The following is a 25,097-nucleotide window of genomic DNA, read 5'->3' as shown; positions in this document are numbered from 1 at the left end:
CAACTACTGCTGGTGGGCCAGTGACATGGAGGTTCCAGCATCAATGTTACACTTGCTACACAATCGACTACTGCTGGTGGGCCAGTGACATGGAGGTTCCAGCAACAATGTTACACTTGCTACACAATCAACTACTGCTGGTGGGCCAGTGACATGGAGGTTCCAGCAACAATGTTACACTTGCTACCAGGGGTCCGGAAACCGTCATATGCGCCGGACATGTCTGATTGGGAATCTCAAATGTCCGTTTTAAAATATTGCTTACCGGACATTTTAAAAAGTATTGTCCGGACATTCTTACATTTTGACCGGACATGATCAACAGTTAGGACTGAGCAGTTTCTGTCTGCAGTTGCAACACAATGAAGATTAACTACACTGACAAGCTTTGTTTGTTTTGATTGCTGTAAATACATCGTACCTACATGATAGTCCAATCGGTCAATCACTGTAATAGGCAATAAACTGAGTTGACACTGATTAATCGAGGATTAATTACTGAGAACATCTTGTTAATTTGAGTGAAAGGTGTTTACAACTGTACATTAATACCTTGCATCATCGATGTACCTCATTATCCTCACAATGCTACGATACGTAACCTCAGACAAGAAGCGAAAGCGTGACGACAGCCAGTCGACCGATGCAGATCAGTCGAGCGGATCTGCCAAACCCTCAAAGTCTGGACGATCATTTTGTAAGTCGTGGCTAACGACTTTCACTTGGTTGACATACGATGAGGATTTGCAGATTTTATTGTTTTCAGTAGCTAGCCTAGTCGTATATTGAATCTTGATTGACCGCCATTTTGCTTTCTCGGACGATCGATATCCAATTTTTTTATGGTCAATAAATAAGTACAGATGAAAAAAGTATTTAAATAACTATTGCTATCAACGATATTTTTGTATTTGTGATTAAATTATCTGCCTTGTTTTTAAAAAAATCTTTAGTTTAAAAAAAATAATTTCCCGTGAGGTCACGTGATAACCAAATATGGGATAATAGTCTCGATCCAAATGTTACAATGCGTACACTTGAGCAGACTCATGAATATAACTCATGAATATTAATTAGACGGTTCACTACGTTAACAGATCGTTATTATAAAAGAAACAAACATATGTTTTCCATGTAAATCTAAAATGATTTTATTTGTTATTAATTGTCCGGTGAATTAAACAATTTAAATTGAAACAATTCATAATTCATCATATTATGAATACGTAAACTTGTAATGTGTGTGAAAAGTCGTACTAAAATACGCTATTTGAAGGGGGCGTGGCCTAAAAGCAAATGTCCGATTGGGATTTTAAATTTTCCGGACCCCTGCTTGCTACACAATCAACTACTGCTGGTGGGCCAGTGACATGGAGGTTCCAGCAACAATGTTACACTTGCTACACAATCAACTACTGCTGGTGGGCCAGTGACATGGAGGTTCCAGCAACAATGTTACACTTGCTACACAATCAACTACTGCTGGTAGGTCAGTGACATGGAGGTACCAGCAACAATGTTACACTTGCTACACAATCAACTACTGCTGGTGGGCCAGTGACATGGAGGTACCAGCAACAATGTTACACAATCAACTACTGCTGGTGGGTCAGTGACATGGAGGTACCAGCAACAATGTTACACTTGCTACACAATCAACTACAGCTGGTGGGCCAGTGACATGGAGGTTCCAGCAACAATGTTACACTTGCTACACAATCAACTACTGCTGGTGGGCCAGTGACATGGAGGTACCAGCAACAATGTTACACAATCAACTACTGCTGGTAGGCCAGTGACATGGAGGTTCCAGCAACAATGTTACACAATCAACTACTGCTGGTGGGCCAGTGACATGGAGGTACCAGCAACAATGTTTCACAATCAACTACTGCTGGTGGGTCAGTGACATGGAGGTACCAGCAACAATGTTACGCAATCAACTACTGCTGGTAGGTCAGTGACATGGAGGTACCAGCAACAATGTTTCACAATCAACTACTGCTGGTGGGCCAGTGACATGGAGGTACCAGCAACAATGTTACACAATCAACTACTGCTGGTAGGTCAGTGACATGGAGGTACCAGCAACAATGTTACACAATCAACTACTTCTAGTAGGTCAGTGACATGGAGGTACCAGCAACAATGTTACACAATCGACTACTGCTGGTAGGTCAGTGACATGGAGGTACCAGCAACAATGTTACACAATCAAATACTGCTGGTAGGTCAGTGACATGGAGGTACCAGCAACAATGTTACACAATCAACAACTGCTGGTAGGTCAGTGACATGGAGGTACCAGCAACAATGTTACACAATCAACTACTGCTGGCAGGTCAGTGACATGGAGGTACCAGCACGATGTTTCACAATCAACTACTGCTAGTTGGTCAGTGACATGGTAACAGCAGCATTGTTACACCTGTTACATGAACAAATACTGTCGGTGTTCAACAACAACAGACTGACTAACATCATTGTCTTACATGACGATAAGCCAATGTATGGCCAAATCAATGCACAGCAGTGTTTTTCCAAAATAATATTAACAATTATTTCAGAAAATAAAGATTTCCTCTTGGTCAAACATATTATAAAAGCAAAAATATAAGTGAACATGAAAAACAAGAATCAATTGTGCTATCACGTCTACGTCCAGTAAGGAAAAATATATATGAAGCTATTGATCAAAACGATGGCCCACATTGTCATGGCTGTACTCACTTTTCAATTGGCCCACTAAATCCAATCTTTGGTGGTGGTGAAGGTGACCTTGACCCTGCAGAGTTCTCCTTGTCCTCCTGTTTGGAGGATTCTCCCCCCGAGATGGAGGCCATGGATTTCTCCTTCAGAGATGATATGGCTTTATCACAGAGTTTAGAGATCTTATCATTCTTCTTGGGGGTCGTTTCGACCAGAAGCATGTTGGCTTCATCACTCGTGAGGTCTGTGAGGAGGGAGACCTTGCTGGCCGTCATGCGCTGGTAGTGCTGAAACAACATGCGAATGTCCTGTCTCTCGCACTCCTCGATCTTGTTGATGATGATCACAATGTACTTCTGAGTTACATCTGTGGAAAGAGTGCATCAAAACAGACAGAGTGAGTGAATATTTTGTTAAGCCAAACTCAAGCGAAGCAATATCAGGCAAGGTGAAGCTTTCCCCATATAACCAGTATATAACCATACAGTCATCATTTACGTCAACTCATGTGACACTCATGCGACCCTGCTCTGGAATCCCAGGGGGCAAAAATGAATGTTGGAGCACTGTCTGCGGACCCCAGTTCCTAAAGGGCAGTCTCGATTTACAGAACTTGATTTAACTTGCGCCAGTTGCATGATGACATGAAAACCCAGTTGCACCAGGCAAAACCAGCATGAACCTGGTCCCATGAATTTGTCAAAGGTGAAACATAGGCTAGTCTGTTGCCAGTGTCACATAAATTAATGACACATTGTTGTAAACCGTAATAGGAACATTTCATGCCGACAGGATGACGATGTCCAGCCAAAGAAGGTGACAAATTACACATGACACAAGGATTAGTGACAGCATGTTTTACTGGGGACCAACTCTACACCTGAATTCCCTCGGGGACAAGCATGTGTTACTGGTGACCAACTCTACACCTGAATTCCCTCGGGGACAAGCATGTGTTACTGGTGACCAAGCAGTAAAAGCATGGACAGTTTGTCTACACAACAGAAATGAACAAACCCTTGCTGTCAGGAAAGTAGCCCTTCTGATTTGGCTCCTCCATGCTCAGTTCCTGCCGCAGCCTCTCGCCGCACTCCTCGTAGGTGTGGAGGAACATGAGCGGCTGAGACTGCTTGAGGATCGCCCTACAGGACTGTATTTCATCTGCATTCACCTCGAACTGGAACTCCGTCTCACGGTCATCACCTACACAAGTCAAGGTCTCATCAACTCCTCAACAAACACATCTCTTCTAGGGACTTTTAAATCAAATAATGTACTGTGGCTAGAGTGAGAGATTCAGCTGTGTTAGAAACTGTTGATCCTTAAGATCCTACCCCTTTCATCATAATCTAAGGACCCCAATAGCTTAGATTTTAAACACTATCTGACATTATCACTGCAAGGACACGTTGAGTTTGATTCTGACTTTCAAACACTGTCATAGATCGATCAAGATGAGCATGGGTTCCCAGTTTAGTTGCCTCCTACATCTAGCAATGGGGTGCTGGTCCTCACAGAGCCTGTTACAGTAACATCACCTTATCAGATACTGGGGACCTTTTGTGACACAGTGAGTGAATGAGTGAGTTGGGTTTATCGCCGCTTTTAACAGTATTCCAGTTATATCACTGCGTGTCAGCTTAATGTGGGAGGAAAGCCGGAAGTGATGCAGGTCTCAGACGATTACCACTTCGGTGAAACCCACGAGCACGGGTATAGTGCTGACAAACCTAGAAACATAATTGGGGCGAACCGGGATTCAAACCCACATTCATAGGTTTCTGGCGTGCCTAAGAGACACAACTCTGCACAGCGAATCGCGGCGCCTTAGATGACTGGGCCACACGTGGCCCCTATTCTGATACAGTATCCCCATATGTAGACACAAGCATGGGGTACTGGAGACCTATTCTGTCCTGTATCCCCATATGTAGACACAAGCATGGGGTACTGGGGACCTATTCTGTCCTGTATCCCCATATGTAGACACAAGCATGGGGTACTGGAGACCTATTCTGTCCTGTATCCCCATATGTAGACACAAGCATGGGGTACTGGAGACCTATTCTGTCCTGTATCTCCATATGTAGACACAAGCATGGGGTACTGGGGACCTATTCTGTCCTGTATCTCCATATGTAGACACAAGCATGGGGTACTGGGGACCTTTTCTCACACAGTATCCCCATATGTAGACACAAGCATGGGGTACTGGGGACCTATTCTGTCCTGTATCCCCATATGTAGACACAAGCATGGGGTACTGGGGACCTATTCTGTCCTGTATCCCCATATGTAGACACAAGCATGGGGTACTGGGGACCTCTGAAAACCTAAGAAGAAGGGCATGTGGTACTGGGCACATGTTTCTGCCCTGGACTCCACATGTGGAGGCAAAGATAGGTACCTGTTTTGCCCTAGAATCCCCACCTTGGGCTAAGCATGGACACCGATAATCCCCTTGTGAGGATGGAATGTTGGAGGTGTGCTACTTACAGATGACATGGAACTGGAACCCATCCTTGGTGATGGTCACATGCTCCAGGGGCGTGGACTTCATGCAGCCGATGCGGACACTCCTCACGTTCAGCTCCACCGAGATGTCCCGCTTCATCTTCCCCCCAGGTGGGGGCTGCGTCATCAGCTCCGTCTGTCGGACCTTGGGCTTCCTGCCCCGCTTCTTGCCAGGACATTTGCCCGTCTGCAAGTTAATTAGCTTCACTAGTCAGTGGATGGGGGAAAATGTTGCATCGGCGATGTTTCAGACACAAGCATGATAAAAAACATGCATCCAGACTGGTTTGTTTGTTAGTTTGCTGTTTAACGCTGCACTCAGCAATATTCCAGCCATATGACGGCAATATGTAAACAATCAAATCTGGACCAGACATCTAGTGATTGACAATATGAGCAATAATCTACGCAACTGAGATACGATGACATGTGATTACCAAGACACTAAGCCTGAATACAAAATCCATTTCATCGTCTCATGCAACAAGAATAGAATATTGGGGATCAATAGTGCCCCAGAAAACCCATTGGATGCTGGCCGGAGTCAGTTTTTCTAATGTTAGAGTCCTTATATGTTATCACTATTGGACTGGTAACCATGGTAAATATTTAATTTAATTTGCTTTCCCTGAACATCTGTGATACACATCAACAGCTTAACCAAAGGGCAATAATAATATGAATCAAGAAGCTACACAAATTTCAATGACAACACTGGTGACATACAGAGTCCTCCATCTTCTCTCGCCGAGTGAGTGCTGGTCTGGCTGCAGAGTATTTGAAGGGGCTGGAGCAGGGGCTGGTGCTGGGGCTGCCGTTCCTACTGTTCTGCTGGGGGGTGGTGCCTGGAGTGTACGGGGGCGTCATCATTGCGCCATGGGGCACAGACTGGCCTGCGGCTATCATGGCTCTGGCAGAGGCATCTTCCTCGTCGGATGATGATATGGTCACTGTTTCTGGAACAGAGTGTATGGTGCATTTTGCTCTATTATGAAGCAGGTCTTAGACGTTTACCACTTTGACAAAAACCACAAGCACAGGTATAAAAACTCAGGGCGACATACTATCACACAGCTCGACATGGTTAACTTGCAACATGGATACAAGAGACAATGAAAAAGGGAGCGAGTAATTTGGTTTTAACATTGCTTTGAACAGTATTTCAGAAATATCATGGCATAATCTCATTAAAATCCGATCTTAGTGCTTGCAACCGCTAAACAACAATCTGAGGACATCCCATTACCGGTCACGTCAGAACGACATATCATCCGACCAGAGTGTCGCTTACCAGATCAGGAAAGTGAGTTGGCATATGTTTTCTCATCCTGCAACCTCAAAAAGGTTAAAGTGGTATTATGAAGGGATACACATTCAAGCGGAAGAGACTTTTGACAGCCCGTGGAAGTACTGCCATACTATCTGAGTCATCTATTAGACATTCCAGAATTTCCTTTTGTTCAGTTTTCGAAATTTTGAATGAAGAGCTTGGTCACAATATTTTTCATTTTTCAAAGCGTAATCTAGAGTAGAAGTTGCCACTTTGAAACTAGTGCCGTACAGCTCAAGAAAGCTGCTTTCTGATTGGCTAATGTCTACTTTTTGTTGGTCATTTCTTTGGTCAGTCAAAGTTTACAAATGGTCATTCTGGTGTGACCTGTAATAGGATGATCTCAGATGTTTGTCTAGTGGTAGAGATTGATCACGGCGTGTCAGCTTAGAGTGGGAGGAAAGCCAGAAGTGATGCAGGTCTCAGACCTTTACAAACAATGATAAAGATTCAAATTATTGTCAGAATTATAGGACAACTTATTTCATCAAGTTAATAATCGATGACCTTTCATGTCATGTAATGATATGCCTATTTCTGCGGGTTGAAGAAAGTCAGTCTCCTTGTTACAAAGATACTCTAAAGTAGAGGACTGCAAGAGGTATAACACTGCATGGATACAAAGTCTCTAACATGTGTAGTGTAACTGTGGAGGAGTTGGTATACCACGATAAACAGTATTACAGACATATCCTGATTTGTCAAATTAACTTGGAAGAAATGTCCAAAGGACTGAAACAAGTGATTCTTGCTATGCTGACTTACCATCTCATAATCTGAGCAAATCAGAGACTCAGCAAATCCTGCACTGCTAAGGGACACAACTCAGGTGAGGTGAGGTGAAATTGGGTTTAATGTCGCGTCCAAGATTATTGCATTTATATAGCGATGTGCATGTACGTGTGTGTGTTTGTGTGGCTGCTTGTACTAGTCCGGACTGATGCCAATTTATAGTGCTAGCTCACTTACCATGCCACAGTTTAACATGAATACCCCACTCAGACACAGTATACTGACTCCGAGCCGACCAGTCCTTGTTTAAACCCCTTAATGCCAAGCGCCAGACAGGGTAACAACAAGTACCATCTTTTAACGTCTTTTGGTATGACACGGTTGGGGATCGAACCCCAGACCTTCCGCTCTCTAGGCGGATGCTCTACCACAAGACCACGGAGGCGGTGACACAACTCAGCACCATGCAGCTAAAGGCTACTTCAAGCCATAGACAAAATTCCTACCTGGCTCATGTACTCTAGACATCCGCTGAGTTCGGGGCGTTGGCCTGGCATACTGTCTCGGACTACTGTACGTGTTGTTCACTCCCTGCACATTAAAGTCCACCGGGGACGTACATTTCGGAGTGTTTGACGCGTGCAAGGGGTGTTTTTTAACATATGGTTTGCTTTGTTCATTGAGTCGGGCACCGTAGAAGGATTTCTTGTCTATAGTCTTGCCCCCATCTTGGTGCTTCTTCATGATCTTCACATCTGTGGGCAGTTTCCGGTGGCACCGCTCACACTGCTCTATGTCCCCGCTGGTGTAGCCACAGAACTTGCACACCGCAAACCCATCCGCCTAGGAACAAAGTAATCCCACAAATAATAAGCTTCCCGAGGCAAGGGAGTTAACTGATTTTAAAAGTCCAGTTTCCACCCTTGCCGAACCAGCCTAGGCTGCAATAATGGAGTTAGATCACAAATAATAGATAACCAACCTATACACAAATACAGCGAGACTGGGCTTTTTCAGAACTTTATCTTACAGATAATTACAGTGGGAACAGAACTTTGGTTGAGTAAACCTACTTGTTCTCCTGATAAATCTGGGGACAACATCAATACAGAGTGGTCAGTGGCTGATTTAACCTTTACCAATGAAAGATAGAATGCAAGCGTCGCCTTTCTCCAACTTGTTGCGTGAGATTTTGCTTCTGTGGCATATTTTATGTGAATTTATCGTCAGAACTAAGTGATGAAGCTGAGAATGTGTGTGGCTAGTGCTTAATACTGTGAGCAATAACAGCCTGCCTCACCCCCGACTGCTTCTTTGGCTTTGGTGGGTCCCGGGGCCGCATCATCAGACTGTCATCGTTCATGGAATTGATGTCTGTCTTTGGCAGATCTGGGTAGCAAACAGACATATACTGACGGGAGAAAGTTTTGCAACACCTGTTTTGAACCAGACTAAAATGCTCCAAATGTCTGTAAATCTCTCTTCCTCTACAACATGTACAAACCCATAACCATTTCAGTGTGTGCCACACACTTTGGAGTCTGCAAGCTTGAAAATGGCTCTTAAAATCATTTTCAGTAGATTTTGTTACTATGTGAACTATTATTATCTGAGGTTACTGGACCAAACAGAATTTTACTAGATTCAGGCGTCGGACTAGTTGCTCAAGTTGCAGACTGCCATAAGAAGGTCTGGACAAATCCCTGGTTTTGATCTCCAATACTCCTGTGAGTGGGCTTAGTTTAACGGCACCTAGAGCAGCGTCAGAGTTGTATCACGGCATGTCAGCTTCATTTGGGAGTAACCGATGCAGGTTTCAGACATATACAGCTTTGGTGAAACCAAAGGACATGGGTAAACTGCTGACAAACCTAGAAACAATCAGGGCGAACCGGGAATCAACCCAAAGTCAAATGTTTCTGGAGTGCCCAAGCAACACAACTCTGCATAGCGAATTGGGTGGGTAAAACAGGGTTTATAATCACGTTCAAGATTATTGCACTTAAATATCCAGTTAAGTGAATTGGAAGCCTCAGACAACAGGACCCCTTTCCCTCCTCAAGAACATGAAAACCCTTCCCATCACCAGTAATTATTAATTGATTACTGATTGGTGATCCATGTGACAATGTCTGTAGCACGATCAGTGTCTTGTCCAAAATACTGCTGACATTTTGGACAAACGTCATGACATATTTTACTTAAATGGTATTGGCAGACCAAAAACAACTGTAATGATTGTACCAAACTTGTAATGGTTGGCATCTGTGTGTGACCATGATGATACTGACCGCCATGTTTGACCAGTGGTGTATCCTGAGGCTCTCCTGCCATATCTGTTTTGCCGTGACTGTTCGGGCTCAACTGCATCTCGGGGTGGAGGGGAGGGCTGCTCACGGAAACAGATGGGAATGAATCATGTGTACAGGCCGTGTGATATAAACTCGTTCGTTCGTTCGTTCGTTCGTTCGTTCGTGAGTGAGTGAGTGGAGTTTACTGCCGCTTTTAACATGTTCCAGTTATATTACGGTGTGTCAGCTTAATGTGGAAGGAAAGCCCTAAGTGATGCAGGTCTCAGACGTTTACCTCTTTGATGAAACCCATGAGCACAGGTATGGTGATGACAAACCTAGAAACATAATCAGGGTGAACCGGGATTCGAACCCACAACCATAGGTTTCTGGCGTGCCCAAAGGACGCAACTCTGCACAGCAAATCGTAGCGCCTTAGACAACTGGGCCACCATGGCCCCATAAACACATTAACTCATCCAACATGCAAGTACTAAGCATGCTAAGTAACCAATATGACCAACTGATAAATTGCTTCTCAGGTTCTTTGTAATTCCCTTTTAAAGGATCATACATTGAGTTGCCCAGATCTGAAAACACTCCCTCACATAAGAACTGTAACAGTAATCCTCAAAATCACAGCCTTGTTTCCCACTACAGCATTAGTATCTTCTTTAGGCATTTTTAAGACAAACAGGAACAATTACACTTATCAGTTCACATGTACACACAAATAAAGCAGGCTACTTTCTCACACCAATGTCGTGAAAGATATTGTTTGAAAACCAATTGTTTTTATCCATATTGTGAGCAATATCCCACACCATCAAGGTACAATGACACACAATCAGCCAAGTCAACAAGCCTCACACCATCAGGGTACAATGACACACAATCAGCCAAGTCAACAAGCCTCACACCATCGAGGGACAATGACAAACAATCAGCCAAGCCAACAAGCCTCACACCATCGGGGAACAATGACACACAATCAGCCAAGTCAAGAAGCCTCACACCCTCGGGGAACAATGACACACAATCAGCCAAGCCAACAAGCCTCACACCATTGAGGGACAGTGACACACAATCAGCCAAGTCAAGAAGCCTCACACCCTCGAGGAACAATGACACACAATCAGCCATCGAGGGACAGTGACACACAATCAGCCAAGCCAACAAGCCTCACACCATCGGGGTACAATGACACACAATCAGCCAAGCCAACAAGCCTCACACCATCGGGGGACAATGACACACAATCAGCCAAGTCAACAAGCCTCACACCATCGGGGTACAATGACACACAATCAGCCAAGTCAAGAAGCCTCACACCATCAGGGTACAATGCCACACAATCAGCCAAGTCAACAAGCCTCACACCATCGGGGTACAATGACACACAATCAGCCAAGCCAACAAGCCTCACACCATCGGGGGACAATGACACACAATCAGCCAAGTCAACAAGCCTCACACCATCGAGGTACAATGACACACAATCAGCCAAGTCAACAAGCCTCACACCATTGGGGGACAATGACACACAATAAGCCTAGTCAAGAAGCCTCACACCATCAGGGTACAATGACACACAATCAGCCAAGTCAAGAAGCCTCACACCATCAGGGTACAATGACACGCAATCAGCCAAGTCAACAAGCCTCACACCATCAGGGTACAATGTCACACAATCAGCCAAGTCAACAAGCCTCACACCATCAGGGTACAATGACACGCAATCAGCCAAGTCAAGAAGCCTCACACCATCAGGGTACAATGACACACAATCAGCCAAGTCAACAAGCCTCACACCATCGGGGGACAATGACACACAATCAGCCAAGTCAACAAGCCTCACACCATCAGGGTACAATGACACACAATCAGCCAAGTCAACAAGCCTCACACCATCGGGGTACAATGACACGCAATCAGCCAGGTCAACAAGCCTCACACCATCGGGGTACAATGACACACAATCAGCCAAGTCAACAAGCCTCACACCATCAGGGTACAATGACACACAATCAGCCAAGTCAACAAGCCTCACACCATCGGGGTACAATGACACGCAATCAGCCAAGTCAAGAAGCCTCACACCATCAGGGTACAATGACACACAATCAGCCAAGTCAACAAGCCTCACACCATCGGGGTACAATGACACACAATCAGCCAAGTCAACAAGCCTCACACCATCGGGGTACAATGCCACACAATCAGCCAAGTCAACAAGCCTCACACCATCGGGGGACAATGACACACAATTAGCCAAGTCAAGAAGCCTCACACCATCGGGGTACAATGACACACAATCAGCCAAGTCAACAAGCCTCACACCATCAGGGTACAATGACACACAATCAGCCAAGTCAAGAAGCCTCACACCATCGGGGTACAATGACACGCAATCAGCCAAGTCAACAAGCCTCACACCATCAGGGTACAATGACGGACAATCAGCCAAGTCAACAAGCCTCACACCATCGGGGTACAATGACACACAATCAGCCAAGTCAACAAGCCTCACACCATCGGGGTACAATGACATGCAATCAGCCAAGTCAACAAGCCTCACACCATCAGGGTACAATGACACACAATCAGCCAAGTCAACAAGCCTCACACCATCAGGGTACAATGACACGCAATCAGCCAAGTCAACAAGCCTCACACCATCGGGGTACAATGACACGCCATCAGCCTAGTCAACAAGCCTCACACCATCGGGGTACAATGACACGCCATCAGCCTAGTCAACAAGCCTCACACCATCGGGGTACAATGACACAATCAGCCATCGAGGGACAATGACACACAATCAGCCAAGTCAAGAAGCCTCACACCATCAGGGTACAATGACACAATCAGCCATCGAGGGACAGTGACACACAATCAGCCAAGTCAACAAGCCTCACACTATCGAGGGACAGTGCCACACAATCAGCCAAGTCAACAAGCCTCACACCATTGGGGGACAATGACACACAATAAGCCTAGTCAAGAAGCCTCACACCATCAGGGTACAATGACACACAATCAGCCAAGTCAAGAAGCCTCACACCATCAGGGTACAATGACACACAATCAGCCAAGTCAACAAGCCTCACACCATCAGGGTACAATGACACACAATCAGCCAAGTCAACAAGCCTCACACCATCAGGGTACAATGACACACAATCAGCCAAGTCAACAAGCCTCACACCATCAGGGTACAATGACACACAATCAGCCAAGTCAACAAGCCTCACACCATCAGGGTACAATGACACACAATCAGCCAAGTCAACAAGCCTCACACCATCAAGGGACAATGACACACAATCAGCCAAGTCAACAAGCCTCACACCATCGAGGGACAGTGACACACAATCAGCCATCGAGGGACAATTACACGCAATCAGCCAAGTCAACAAGCCTCACACCATCGGGGTACAATGACACACAATCAGCCATCGAGGGACAATTACACGCAATCAGCCAAGTCAACAAGCCTCACACCTTAGGGGTACAATGACACACAATCAGAGGAGTCAAGAAGCCTCACACCATTGGGGTACAATGACACACAATTAGCCAAGTCAAGAAGCCTCACACCATCGAGGGACAGTGCCACACAATCAGCCAAGTCAACAAGCCTCACACCATTGGGGTACAATGACACACAATCAGCCTAGTTAAGAAGCCTCACACCATTAGGGTACAATGACACACAATCAGCCATCAAGGGAAAATGACACACAATCAGCCAAGTCAACAATCCTCACACCATCAGGGTACAATGACACACAATCAGCCTAGTCAACAAGCCTCACACCATCGGGGGACAATGACACACAAACAGCCAAGTCAACAAGCCTCACACCATCGGGGTACAATGACACACAATCAGCCAAGTCAACAAGCCTCACACCATCGGGGTACAATGACACACAATCAGCCAAGTCAAGAAGCCTCACACCATCGGGGGACAATGACACACAAACAGCCAAGTAAACAAGCCTCACACCATCGAGGGACAGTGACACACAATCAGCCAAGTCAACAAGCCTCACACCATCAGGGTACAATGACACACAATCAGCCACGTCAACAAGCCTCACACCATGGGGGTACAATGACACCCAATCAGCCAAGTCAACAAGCCTCACACCATCGGGGTACAATGACACACAATCAGCCAAGTCAACAAGCCTCACACCATCAGGGTACAATGACACACAATCAGCCACGTCAACAAGCCTCACACCATGGGGGTACAATGACACCCAATCAGCCAAGTCAACAAGCCTCACACCATCGGGGTACAATGACACACAATCAGCCAAGTCAACAAGCCTCACACCATCAGGGTACAATGACACACAATCAGCCAAGTCAACAAGCCTCACACCATCAGGGTACAATGACACACAATCAGCCAAGTCAACAAGCCTCACACCATCAGGGTACAATGACTCACAATTAGCCAAGTCAACAAGCCTCACACCATCGGGGTACAATGTCACACAATCAGCCAAGTCAACAAGCCTCACACCATCGGGGTACAATGACACACAATAAGCCATCAAGGGACGACCATGCTGACTGTGCAAACACAGTGTGGACACAAGGTTAACACTTTCCCCAGCTACGCATGCTGGTCGTAAGAGGCCATGGATCAGGTGGTCAGACTCGGTGACTTGGTTGAATGGAACATTGCTAGGCATTAAACAACAACAAAAAGTTACCGTGCAAGCAGGGATGTATCCAGACTAGTGTGGCGCCAGATCCTTCCATTTGGCAGGATGTTCTGGGCGTTGTTCTGGGAGCACTTCTCTGCCAGCATGCCTGCGTTGGCCATGTTGCCATGCATGGAGCTGCAAACAGTAGGGGTAAAACGATACAGCGAGGTCACAATATCATATGTATGGCTATACGCAATTTACGTCAAATTGCATGGAAACTTCTTGACAATTAATATTTCAGAGAAAATTCAAAAGGAACAGCTAGCTTTGGACACGTGTTCGTAGCGGCTATATTTAGTAATGAAACGCTAATTACAACACATTTTGAGATATTTGACTGACAAACACGCTGGAGGTCATTAAACTAGTAGTAAGTCATGTATTTTAGCAAGTGTATTGTCTTGTATTGACAGTAATAAAATCCAGTATCGTATAATTGCATGAAAACTCACAATGCAACGGTGCACCGATGTATTGTTTCACACTTAGCAAACAGATGAGTGCAACATCAATCTAACATTCTGGGTAACCAATCAGATTTCACACATTATGGAAAAAAAACATGGAAAACACAATCAGATTTCAGTGAGATTGAGGGAACTGTCTCAAGAACGTGGGAGAAAACTCTGAATGCCCCTTGGGATGGATGTCATGTACTGAATGCAAGTCATGATAGAAAACACAAAGAGGATGCTAAAGCAGTTCAGACCTATCAGTGTTCAAATTTCCGGGGGTCCTTAGGCAGCATTGCACTTATGGTATTTGAATCCAGGGGCCCCCTGAATCCTTAACTTTTAACATTAGGGGTATGACAAGGATGCCTTGTCATTCATGGTTTATTTTGAACACAGGTAAACATTATACTTCAGATGTACAATGAATATGTAACTTATTTCAGTAAGGTAGTTCTGACTTTCTAACACAGGTCATTCATGCCTTCAACCTAGACATTAGAGACATATAGACACACGCAAACAAATCTTACCGTCCTTTCATCACATTCATGGAGTTGGCATCAGCAGCAGACATGAGCAGCCCTGTAGCGTTGCCCTTGAGAGGTCGTCCCTGCATCTGACCTTGACCTCTTCCCCTACTCTGACCCCGACCACGCCCCCTAGCTGTGTTCCCTCTACCCCCACCAATAATGTTGCCACCACTGGCATTTAACTTGCCCTGAAAGTTAACTGGAAAAAAAAGAAAAAGAAATCACTGTGATGACTAAAAACAGCTTGCCACCTGCAATTGTATCACATCAAAGCTTGTTTGTTTGTTGTTTAACATCCAACTCAGCAGTACTCCAGCAGAGTGACAGTTGGGACCAGGTAATCAAGTAATTGCTATTACGAGAAACAATCCATGCTATCCACCATGACAACCATTAATGTCTAAACATGTCTAAACACACTAATTCAACCATAAGCAAATGATTACTGATTCTGCCAACCCACATAGTGCTAATCATGCTTCAAAAATGATAAGTTAAAAGAAGAACAACATCATGCTAAAAAAGCACCTGAGTATACAATAAGATAAACAACCTGCTGAAAGGCACCTGAGTATACAATAAGATAAACAACACGCTGAAAGGCACCTGAGGATACAATAGGATAAACAACCTGCTGAAAGGCACCTGAGGATACAATAAGATAAACAACCTGCTGAAAGGCACCTGAGGATACAATAAGATAAACAACCTGCTGAAAGGCAGCTGAGGATACAGTAGGATAAACAACACGCTGAAAAGCACCTTAGGATACAATAGGATAAACAACCTGCCGAAAGGCAGCTGAGGATACAATAGGATAAACAACCTGCTGAAAGGCAGCTGAGGATACAATAGGATAAACAACCTGCTGAAAAGCACCTTAGGATACAATAGGATAAACAACCTGCTGAAAGGCAGCTGAGGATACAATAAGATAAACAACCTGCTGAAAGGCAGCTGAGGATACAGTAGGATAAACAACACGCTGAAAAGCACCTTCGGATACAATAGGATAAACAACCTGCTGAAAGGCAGCTGAGGATACAATAGGATAAACAACCTGCTGAAAGGCAGCTGAGGATACAATAGGATAAACAACCTGCTGAAAAGCACCTTAGGATACAATAGGATAAACAACCTGCTGAAAGGCACCTGAGGATACAATAGGATAAACAACCTGCTGAAAGGCACCTGAGGATACAATAGGATAAACAACACGCTGAAAGGCACCTTAGAATACAATAGGATAAACAACCTGCTGTAAGGCACCTAAGGATACAATAAGATAAACAACCTGCTGAAAGGCACCTTAGAATACAATAGGATAAACAACCTGCTGAAAGGCACCTGAGGATACAATAGGATAAACAACACGCTGAAAGGCACCTTAGAATACAATAGGATAAACAACCTGCTGTAAGGCACCTGAAGATACAATAAGATAAACAACCTGCTGAAAGGCACCTGAGGATACAATAAGATAAACAACCTGCTGAAAGGCACCTGAGGATACAATAGGATAAACAACCTGCTGAAAGGCACCTGAGGATACAATAGGATAAACAACCTGCTGAAAGGCACCTGAGGTTACAATAGGATAGGGCTGCAACGATACAGGATGGTCACGATACGATACGCATCTCGATGTTCTGGTCACGATACGATACGTATCTCGATACGCAGTGATACAAAAACAAGACTTAAAGCATGTCAAGATTGAACCTTTCATGATTTTGGAACAGTCAACATTATTTTATAATAACATGACTACTGAAGATGTCAAGCTTCAAAGTGGAACTTTCCCTAACTTTCCTTCAAAACAATTCAAAGTTCAAACACCAGAAAATAATTATTGTATTTCACCAGTGATACAACTTCAAAGAATTTTTATGCAATGGTCGAAGAAATTGTAACTGAAATTATTGTTTTATCAGGAATAATATATTCCAATATCGTGTTACTTTAGTTGCAGCTTTTACTGTATATGTATTTAAAATTACAAAAAAGCGTAGCATTTCGGTACTGGTGATTCCTGTTGCAGGATATTTTTTACGCATGGAACAATTTGACCAGTCACCGCAGGGACATCCCGCGCGACATGTATTTCGATTGCGAAAATGTTACCCGGTATGTTGACATATATTAGCCAAATTGACACAAATATGACTTTTCACGAGTCAAAGTATGTCATTTTTAATATATGTATCCATTCTTTAGCAACAAAAGTTCGTTTCAATGCGTCAAAAGCGGTAATCTGACCGTGGTTGCTGTATCTCTTCACACATGAGTTCACCTAACTTAATGAAAACAATATAAAATGAAATTTTGAATAAAATTAATAAAACATATTACAAACACATGTCCAGATATACAATGAACACATTTTAATAACAAGATAGTATAATGATGGTATTGAATTGCGTACTTCAGTTCGGTTTTGTTGCCTGGTATTTCCAGTGTTGTGTGGTTGCAGTGATCAGCTGATAATGTTTTTGAGATGGGGAAAAACATCTGTCAGTGTAAAACCTGAGCTTATTAAAAATGTAAGTACGCTTTGGGGAGCCATGCGTTACCGCGCGCTATAACCAAGTTAGCGGTTTATTGAAAGGCACAATAGCGAGGAAACGCTGTGCTTGAGATTTGCGTTCCGTATCGTGGCATATCGATGAATAGGCCCACGTTTATCGTATATCGTATAGTGGGTCAAGTATCGCGATGCATCGGAATATCGGTGTATCGTTTCACCCTTACAATAGGATAAACAACCTGCTGAAAGGCCCCTGAGGATACAATAGGATAAACAACCTGCTGAAAGGCACCTGAGGATACAATAGGATAAACAACCTGCTGAAAGGCACCTGAGGATACAATAGGATAAACAACCTGCTGAAAGGCACCTGAGGATACAATAGGATAAACAACCTGCTGAAAGGCACCTGAGGATACAATAGGATAAACAACCTGCTGAAAGGCCCCTGAGAATACAATAGGATAAACAACCTGCTGAAAGGCACCTGAGGATACAATAGGATAAACAACCTGCTGAAAGGCACCTGAGGATACAATAGGCTAAACAACCTGCTGAAAGGCACCTGAGGATACAATAGGATAAACAACCTGCTGAAAAGCACCTGAGGATACAATAGGATAAACAACCTGCTGAAAGGCACCTTAGGATACAATAGGATAAACAACCTGCTGAAAGGCACCTGAGGATACAACAGGATAAACAACCTGCTGAAAGGCACCTGAGGATACAACATGTACAATAGGATAAACAACCTGCTGAAAGACACATGAGGATACAATAAGATAAACAACCTGCTGAAAGGCACCTGAGGATACAATAGGATAAACAACCTGCTGAAAGGCACCTGAGGATACAATAAGATGAACAACCTGCTGAAAGGCACCTGAGGATACAATAGGATAAACAACCTGCTGAAAGGCACCTGAGGATACAACAGGATAAACAACCTGCTGAAAGGCACCTGAGGATACAACATGTACAATAGGATAAACAACCTGCTGAAAGACACATGAGGATACAATAAGATAAACAACCTGCTGAAAGGCACCTGAGGATACAATAGGATAAACAACCTGCTGAAAGGCACCTGAGGATACAATAAGATGAACAACCTGCTGAAAGGCACCTGAGGATACAATAGGATAAACAACCTGCTGAAAGGCACCTGAGGATACAATAAGATAAACAACCTGCTGAAAGGCACCTGAGGATACAATAAGATAAAGAACCTGCTGAAAGGCACCTGAGGATACAATAAGATAAACAACCTGCTGAAAGGCACCTTAGGATACAATAAGATAAACAACCTGCTGAAAAGCACCTGAGGATACAATAAGATAAACAACCTGCTGAAAGGCACCTGAGGATACAATAGGATAAACAACCTGCTGAAAGGCACCTGAGGATACAATAGGATAAACAACCTGCTGAAAGGCACCTTAGGATACAATAAGATAAACAACACGCTGAAAGGCACCTTAGGATACAATAGGATAAACAACCTGCTGAAAAGCACCTTAGGATACAATAGGATAAACAACACGCTGAAAAGCAGCTTGAGATACATTATTTAGGATACAGGATTTTCCACAAAGAAGGCTGTATCAAGAAATGAAAGTATTGCCTTACCAAAAACCAAAATGGACAAAACCCAATGTCATCATCTCACATTTAATAATGAACAAAAACACCATTAACACCATTAACATTAACTGCAAACATTGAAACATTGATGCTCATTTTCTAAAATAATTACCTGATTCCTTCATTGGTTCCAGACCATTTGCTGTATATTTAGCAAGGAAACCTCCAGTTCCATTGGACTTTTTAACAAGGTAAACATATCCTTTCTGAAAATTCTGTCCCCTGACAGATAAAGTTTGTTGCGTATCGCACTGATCATTGAAACATTGATGCTCATTTTCTAAAATAATTACCTGATTCCTTCATTGGTTCCAGACCATTTGCTGTATATTTAGCAAGGAAACCTCCAGTTCCATTGGACTTTTTAACAAGGTAAACATATCCTTTCTGAAAATTCTGTCCCCTGACAGATAAAGTTTGTTGCGTATCGTCTGAGAATGTCTGTTGTCCATCCGAGTCCTCAATCTGATGGGCTATGTTCAAGCCTCGCTGTGCCGGGTTCATCATGCCCTGATGCAGCAGAGATGCACTGGACAGATCCTGCTGTTGATGTGTCGTCTTTATTTGTTGCTGTGAATTGTTCAACATCTGATGCTGAGGATTCATTGAATTGAATATCTGCGATGCATTCATGCCTTGTTGATGCTGTGGGGTGTTCAACAACTGATGCTGTGACGTGTTCATAATATGCTGCTGTGGGGATGCACCGGACATATCCTGCTGTTGATGCGTGCTCATCAAGGTCGGAGAATGTTGTTGTCCAAAATCGCACTGATCAAAATTTGAGGGAGCGGACACATTGTAACGGACATCTTGAGGTGACTGCTGAGGGTAGGGACTACCCCTGTATACCTGATTAGGAGTCCCAATCACAGGGCTAGATCTAGCATCTTCACTAGACATCGTCAGTGCCACCTCACCCACATTCTCACTGAAATGAGGTGAGGCAGATTCATATTCTCTTATCATGGACATTCCTGGACTCTGAACTGTGTTTTTGGAATATTTTGTCTTTGGTGGAGTTGCTATCCGGTTCATAAAGCCTTCCGAAGAAGCTTGACTAGATGAGCTGTACATTTCTGGACTCAAAGACGATGTTTGGTCAGAGATTTTTGAGGGGGTAAAACTGTTGAAGCTTGATGGAACAGGGGAACCCGAAAAGCTGTTCTCGCTGGAGGCGTACTGATGCTGGGAAAACTGATTGTGCTGATACTGTGTGGTAGAAGTCTGCTGCTGGACATGTCCTGTCGGGGAGAGCTGGATCGACGTCTGCTGCAAATGCTGAGCAGTAAGTGGCGTCTGCTGAATGTGCTGAGCAGGTGATTGTTGGATTGACGTCTGCTGATCACGCTGAACAGTTGTCTGCTGAACCTGCTGGACATGCTGAACTGGGGATTGCTGGAGTGAAGATGTCTGAAAGGCATGTTGAATGGAAGTTGATGGAGCAGAATACTGGACATTCGGACTCGTTGTAGTGTGGAGAAAGTTCCCTGACTGTTCCTGTGGTGATGGGATGTAGTCCATGGGGGTCTCAGCTTGGTAGGCAGCTGGCTGGGCAGGGCTGGGGCTAAAGTCAGAGGGCACGAGATACTGATTGCTTGAGGAGCTGGGGATGGAGAAGATGTCATCCCCTAACTGAATCTGGATGGTATTTTCAGTAGTTCGAAGTTGTTCCATCAAGTTCACTGCCTGATTCTGACTTGTCTGATCAACTAGCATCACTTCTCTGAAGAAAAGAAAGGGACATCAGAATAGTGAAATGATGAAACTAACTCATACTTAGTAAATACATATTACCAGTGATTACAAGTTAGATTTTGCCATTAGTCTGAAACCAGAAAATCCCAAATGAGGTTGGTGGTGGTGGTGATGGTGGTTGTGGTGATGGTGGTTGTGTGGTTTATCATTGTTTATTGCCATATGTTATCGACTATTTACTATAAGTTCTTCTTGGTTAATTTCAATCCCTGTAATCATGGTAATACTATCAACAACAGAAAATGTATATATGTTCCGATTTATGGTCAATCATCAACCAATCATCAAACCAATAAACAATCCAGACATGGGTTTGAACAGTATACCAAATTCATGCAATGATATGTATTACATCATAGCCATACAGTACTTCAGCTAGAACTTCACAAATAGGTTGAAACAAAGGATAACAAAATCAAGGGTATGGATGACCCAGTCCTGAGGTACCACAATATGCTGTTGCCTTCCCTAGCCGTGCCAGGATCCTATGACTGTAGGCCCTAAGCCCTGATAATGAATCTTGGTTTGTCAGCACCATACCCATGCTTGTTGGTTTCACCAAAGTAGTAAACTTCTAAGACCTGCATCATTTCAGGTATTCCTCCCAGACACACAGCGTCATAATTACAATATGTTTAAATCGGCATTAAGCACATCAACACACACACACGATAGATGAGGTGAGGTGAAATGGGGTTTAACGTCGCGTCCAAGATTATTGCACTTATATAGCGACGTGCATGTACGTGTGTGTGTTTGTGTGGCTGCTTGTACTAGTCAGGACTGATGCCAATTTATAGTGCTAGCTCACTGAGATACCATGCCGCAGTTTAACATGAATACCCCACTCAGACACAGTATACTGACTCCGAGCTGACCAGTCCTTGTTTTAGCCCCTTAATGCCGAGCACCAGACAGGGTAACAACAAGTACCATCTTTTAACATCTTTTGGTATGACGCATCCGGGGATCGAACCCCGGACCTTCCGCTACCCGGGCAGACGCTCTACCACTAGATCACGGAGGGGGTCCACACACACGATAACATAATCCCTTTGAAGTTTGGTAGGACTACTAAAAATAGTGATTTTCTTTGTCTGCTGGTACTTGGGGATAACAAAATGATGTAGGCTTCAGATACGTACTCTGATCCCTCAGTAGCTTCTGTCTTGATATCTTCCATGGGCTGCGGTAGCAGACCCTCGAGTCTCTGGGACTCCCCCCAGCTCCCACTGCTAGCCCCTGAGCTGGGGCTTGTCATTCTACTGATGGAGGGCTGGGACTGGTAGCTGACAAACTGATTAGCACTGGTCCATCCTCGGTCCGGGGATAATTCCTGCTCTTCCAAAGCTAAATTAAAGAATAGGCAAAGCATAAAACTAAACAGATGGTAGATTTGCCCCTGTCTATCCTACATAAGGAAATAATTCCTGCTCATCCAAAATTATAATAAAGAATATGTATAGCCTTGTAGATAGTGAGTGAGTGAGTTGGGTTTAACACCACTTTTAACTTCCAGTTATATCACTGTGCGTCAGCTTAATGTGGGAGGAAAGCCGGAAGTGATGAGTGATGCAGGTCTCAGACGTTTACCACTTCGGTAGCATTGTATATAAACAAGAAGCTAATGCAGGGTAATAAATAAATGATCTTTAGAGTTCAGCACCACAACTTTCTCCGAATGAGATGCAAACCGAAGACTTTACTCATGATATATTAACTTTCCACAGGGTTCCAAACTGAGCCTCATGATGTTCCACCAACCTGGTATTGCTTGCGCATGTGTGCTCATAATTCCTTCCCATGATTTGTTTCTTTTTTGAATGCGTCACTCAGCAATATTCCAGCTATATGAAGGCGGTCTGTATAGGATCGAGTCTGGACCAGACAATCCAGTGATTAACCTTGTGAGCACCGATCCATGTAATTGGGATACGATGACATGCATCAACCAAGCCAGCGAGCCTGACAACCCCATCCCATTAGTCACCTCTTACGACAAGGAATGTCTGCAGATACGGAGGCTGATATCTTAAATGAACTGTCTGCCAGATGAGGTGTAGTTTGTAGAGTTAAGCAAATGTTTTGTGTATGAAATTTAAGACAAAGTGATATGTTCACACTCAGCCAAAGACAATGGCTGGCTGCTATCATAGGACTAACATAGTGTGTATGAGGACTGCTATGCATGTTGATGTGCATGTATATGGCCAAGGTATTGTCATGTGGCTGTGAACTTCCTTGTGTAATATTGTAAGCGAATGTCATGACTGGTCTCTCTTTCCTCTGGGAGACAATTCCTGCTCTCACAAAGTGAAAAAAAACAATAAAGAGTGTTTGAAATTAGTAACCCTTTCCTAATCATGCTAATCATGTTATAAATTCATAAATTTTCCTCCACCTACTAATGATTTTGTTTGTATATTTGTCATTTAACGCTGCACTCAGCAATATACCAGCTATATGACAGCGGCCTTAAATAATTGAGTCTGGACCAGACAATCCAGTGACTGACATCATGAGCATCGATCCACGCCATCATGGCCATTGGGATACGATGACATGCATCAACCAAGTCAGCGAGACAGACCACACGATCCCGTTATTCGCCTCTTACTGCAAGCATGGTTTTGCTGGAGACCTATTCTCTACCCAGATATTCACGGGTCAGCTACTGATGAACAGACATGTTCTTTCAATATAAACTGTTTGCTGGGGGAACAAAACAAAAACTTTATGCAAAGATAGATTTCCACAGACAGAAATCTGGAGAAAAGATAGGTCATTTTGTGATGGAATGAATCACTTTTGGATTGTTTGGGTCTTGTTCTTCAATAACCAAAATGGAAGGTTACCATGGTCAATATGTCAACATTTGTCAAGAAGTATGCCCTTGCAGACTGACTTGGACACTAAAGTAAGAATGTGTTCACTGACACTAGTGTACTATTATATCATGGCCATGTGGACTTCATAGTGTCTTGTCATGACAGAGTGCAACCTTTGCAGAATTGGTTTTGTCTGGCTAACAGATATTATGCTAAAAATATTTTCCAAGGTTTATTCTCATGTTAACTTTTGCAGTTCCAATAATGCTAATTTGCAATTATAAAATCTTACTTCGCTATGAAATGCCACGTTTTAACTCTGCATAACACAGTTCTATTAGTAAACACGGTGAAAATTATCATGAAAATGGCAAATGTGCCGCCATGTATATGACACATTTTCCTTTTCTTTTCGAAAATATTGATGAAATACATTTACAAATGCAACCAATTCTATCATTAAGCACTTACCTGTTAAAAGAGACATTGCAGTATATTCATCCTGAATAAGCGAGAAGGAAAAAGACGAATTACAAATGTAAATATTTCACAGGCTAAGAATCATTTCTCGCCACCATAACACGACTCGTTTCTGGAATGTCGCTACATTCATTCCATGGTATTGTGAGTATACATCTATAATTTTATATTGTAAAGGGCATCATTGCAGAATACTGGTGCTACCTGTTGTGTTCATTTTGTTATAAACGTATAAAAATAAGTATTTTACGACATATTAAAAAGCCATCCAAAAGTTCCCGCCAAATATGAATAGGCTCGATGCGCACTGATTGCCCAATGAGATTGTGCAGCGCGTTGACTTGCGACTCCGTTCCCTCAATACATTTACAATATAATATGTAGTTTCATAACTTTATTTGATATTATTTTATTTTTTATTACCACGGTCCATTTCTTACGCAGGTATAAACAGTTGCATTAAAATAATTATTTGATATGTAAATAACGATTTTCACACTGTGCAACTATGCATTTATTATCGGTCTGTATGGTATATTTTCGAACAGTTTTCCTATTTTGGCAAT

The 25,097-nt window shown here is 43.5% G+C and overlaps 1 protein-coding gene across 3 annotated transcripts in view; it reads right to left on the bottom strand.

Annotated features, from left to right (window-relative positions):
- The window catches only part of LOC124111405 (sentrin-specific protease 6-like), a 35,425-nt gene extending 10,786 nt beyond the window's left edge, over positions 1-24,639 (bottom strand). Inside the window, exons 1-13 of one of the 3 annotated variants that reach the window (XM_048383802.1) lie at positions 24,523-24,639; positions 22,369-22,573; positions 19,849-21,191; positions 19,578-19,667; positions 15,292-15,490; positions 14,310-14,438; positions 9,577-9,674; positions 8,586-8,674; positions 7,792-8,128; positions 5,950-6,179; positions 5,206-5,410; positions 3,727-3,912; positions 2,731-3,076 (exon numbers count right to left, since the gene is read on the bottom strand). In XM_048383802.1, the coding sequence (XP_048239759.1) occupies positions 2,731-3,076; positions 3,727-3,912; positions 5,206-5,410; positions 5,950-6,179; positions 7,792-8,128; positions 8,586-8,674; positions 9,577-9,674; positions 14,310-14,438; positions 15,292-15,490; positions 19,578-19,667; positions 19,849-21,191; positions 22,369-22,573; positions 24,523-24,538 (3,473 nt within the window). In that variant the 5' untranslated portion in view covers positions 24,539-24,639. Of the gene's footprint in view, positions 1-2,730; positions 3,077-3,726; positions 3,913-5,205; positions 5,411-5,949; positions 6,180-7,791; positions 8,129-8,585; positions 8,675-9,576; positions 9,675-14,309; positions 14,439-15,291; positions 15,491-19,577; positions 19,707-19,758; positions 21,192-22,368; positions 22,574-24,522 lie in introns of those variants that run through there. The other 2 variants (XM_048383801.1, XM_048383803.1) reach the window with 2 other exon arrangements.
- Positions 24,640-25,097: the final 458 nt, after the last annotated feature.

This window comes from Haliotis rufescens, unplaced genomic scaffold (genome assembly GCF_023055435.1).
Source record: "Haliotis rufescens isolate VD_foot unplaced genomic scaffold, xgHalRufe1.0.p SCAF_5, whole genome shotgun sequence".
In the NCBI taxonomy this organism is placed as follows: Eukaryota; Metazoa; Mollusca; class Gastropoda; order Lepetellida; family Haliotidae; genus Haliotis; species Haliotis rufescens.
Note: the sequence above shows the minus strand (reverse complement) of the source record. Positions and strands in the feature narration are given on the sequence as shown.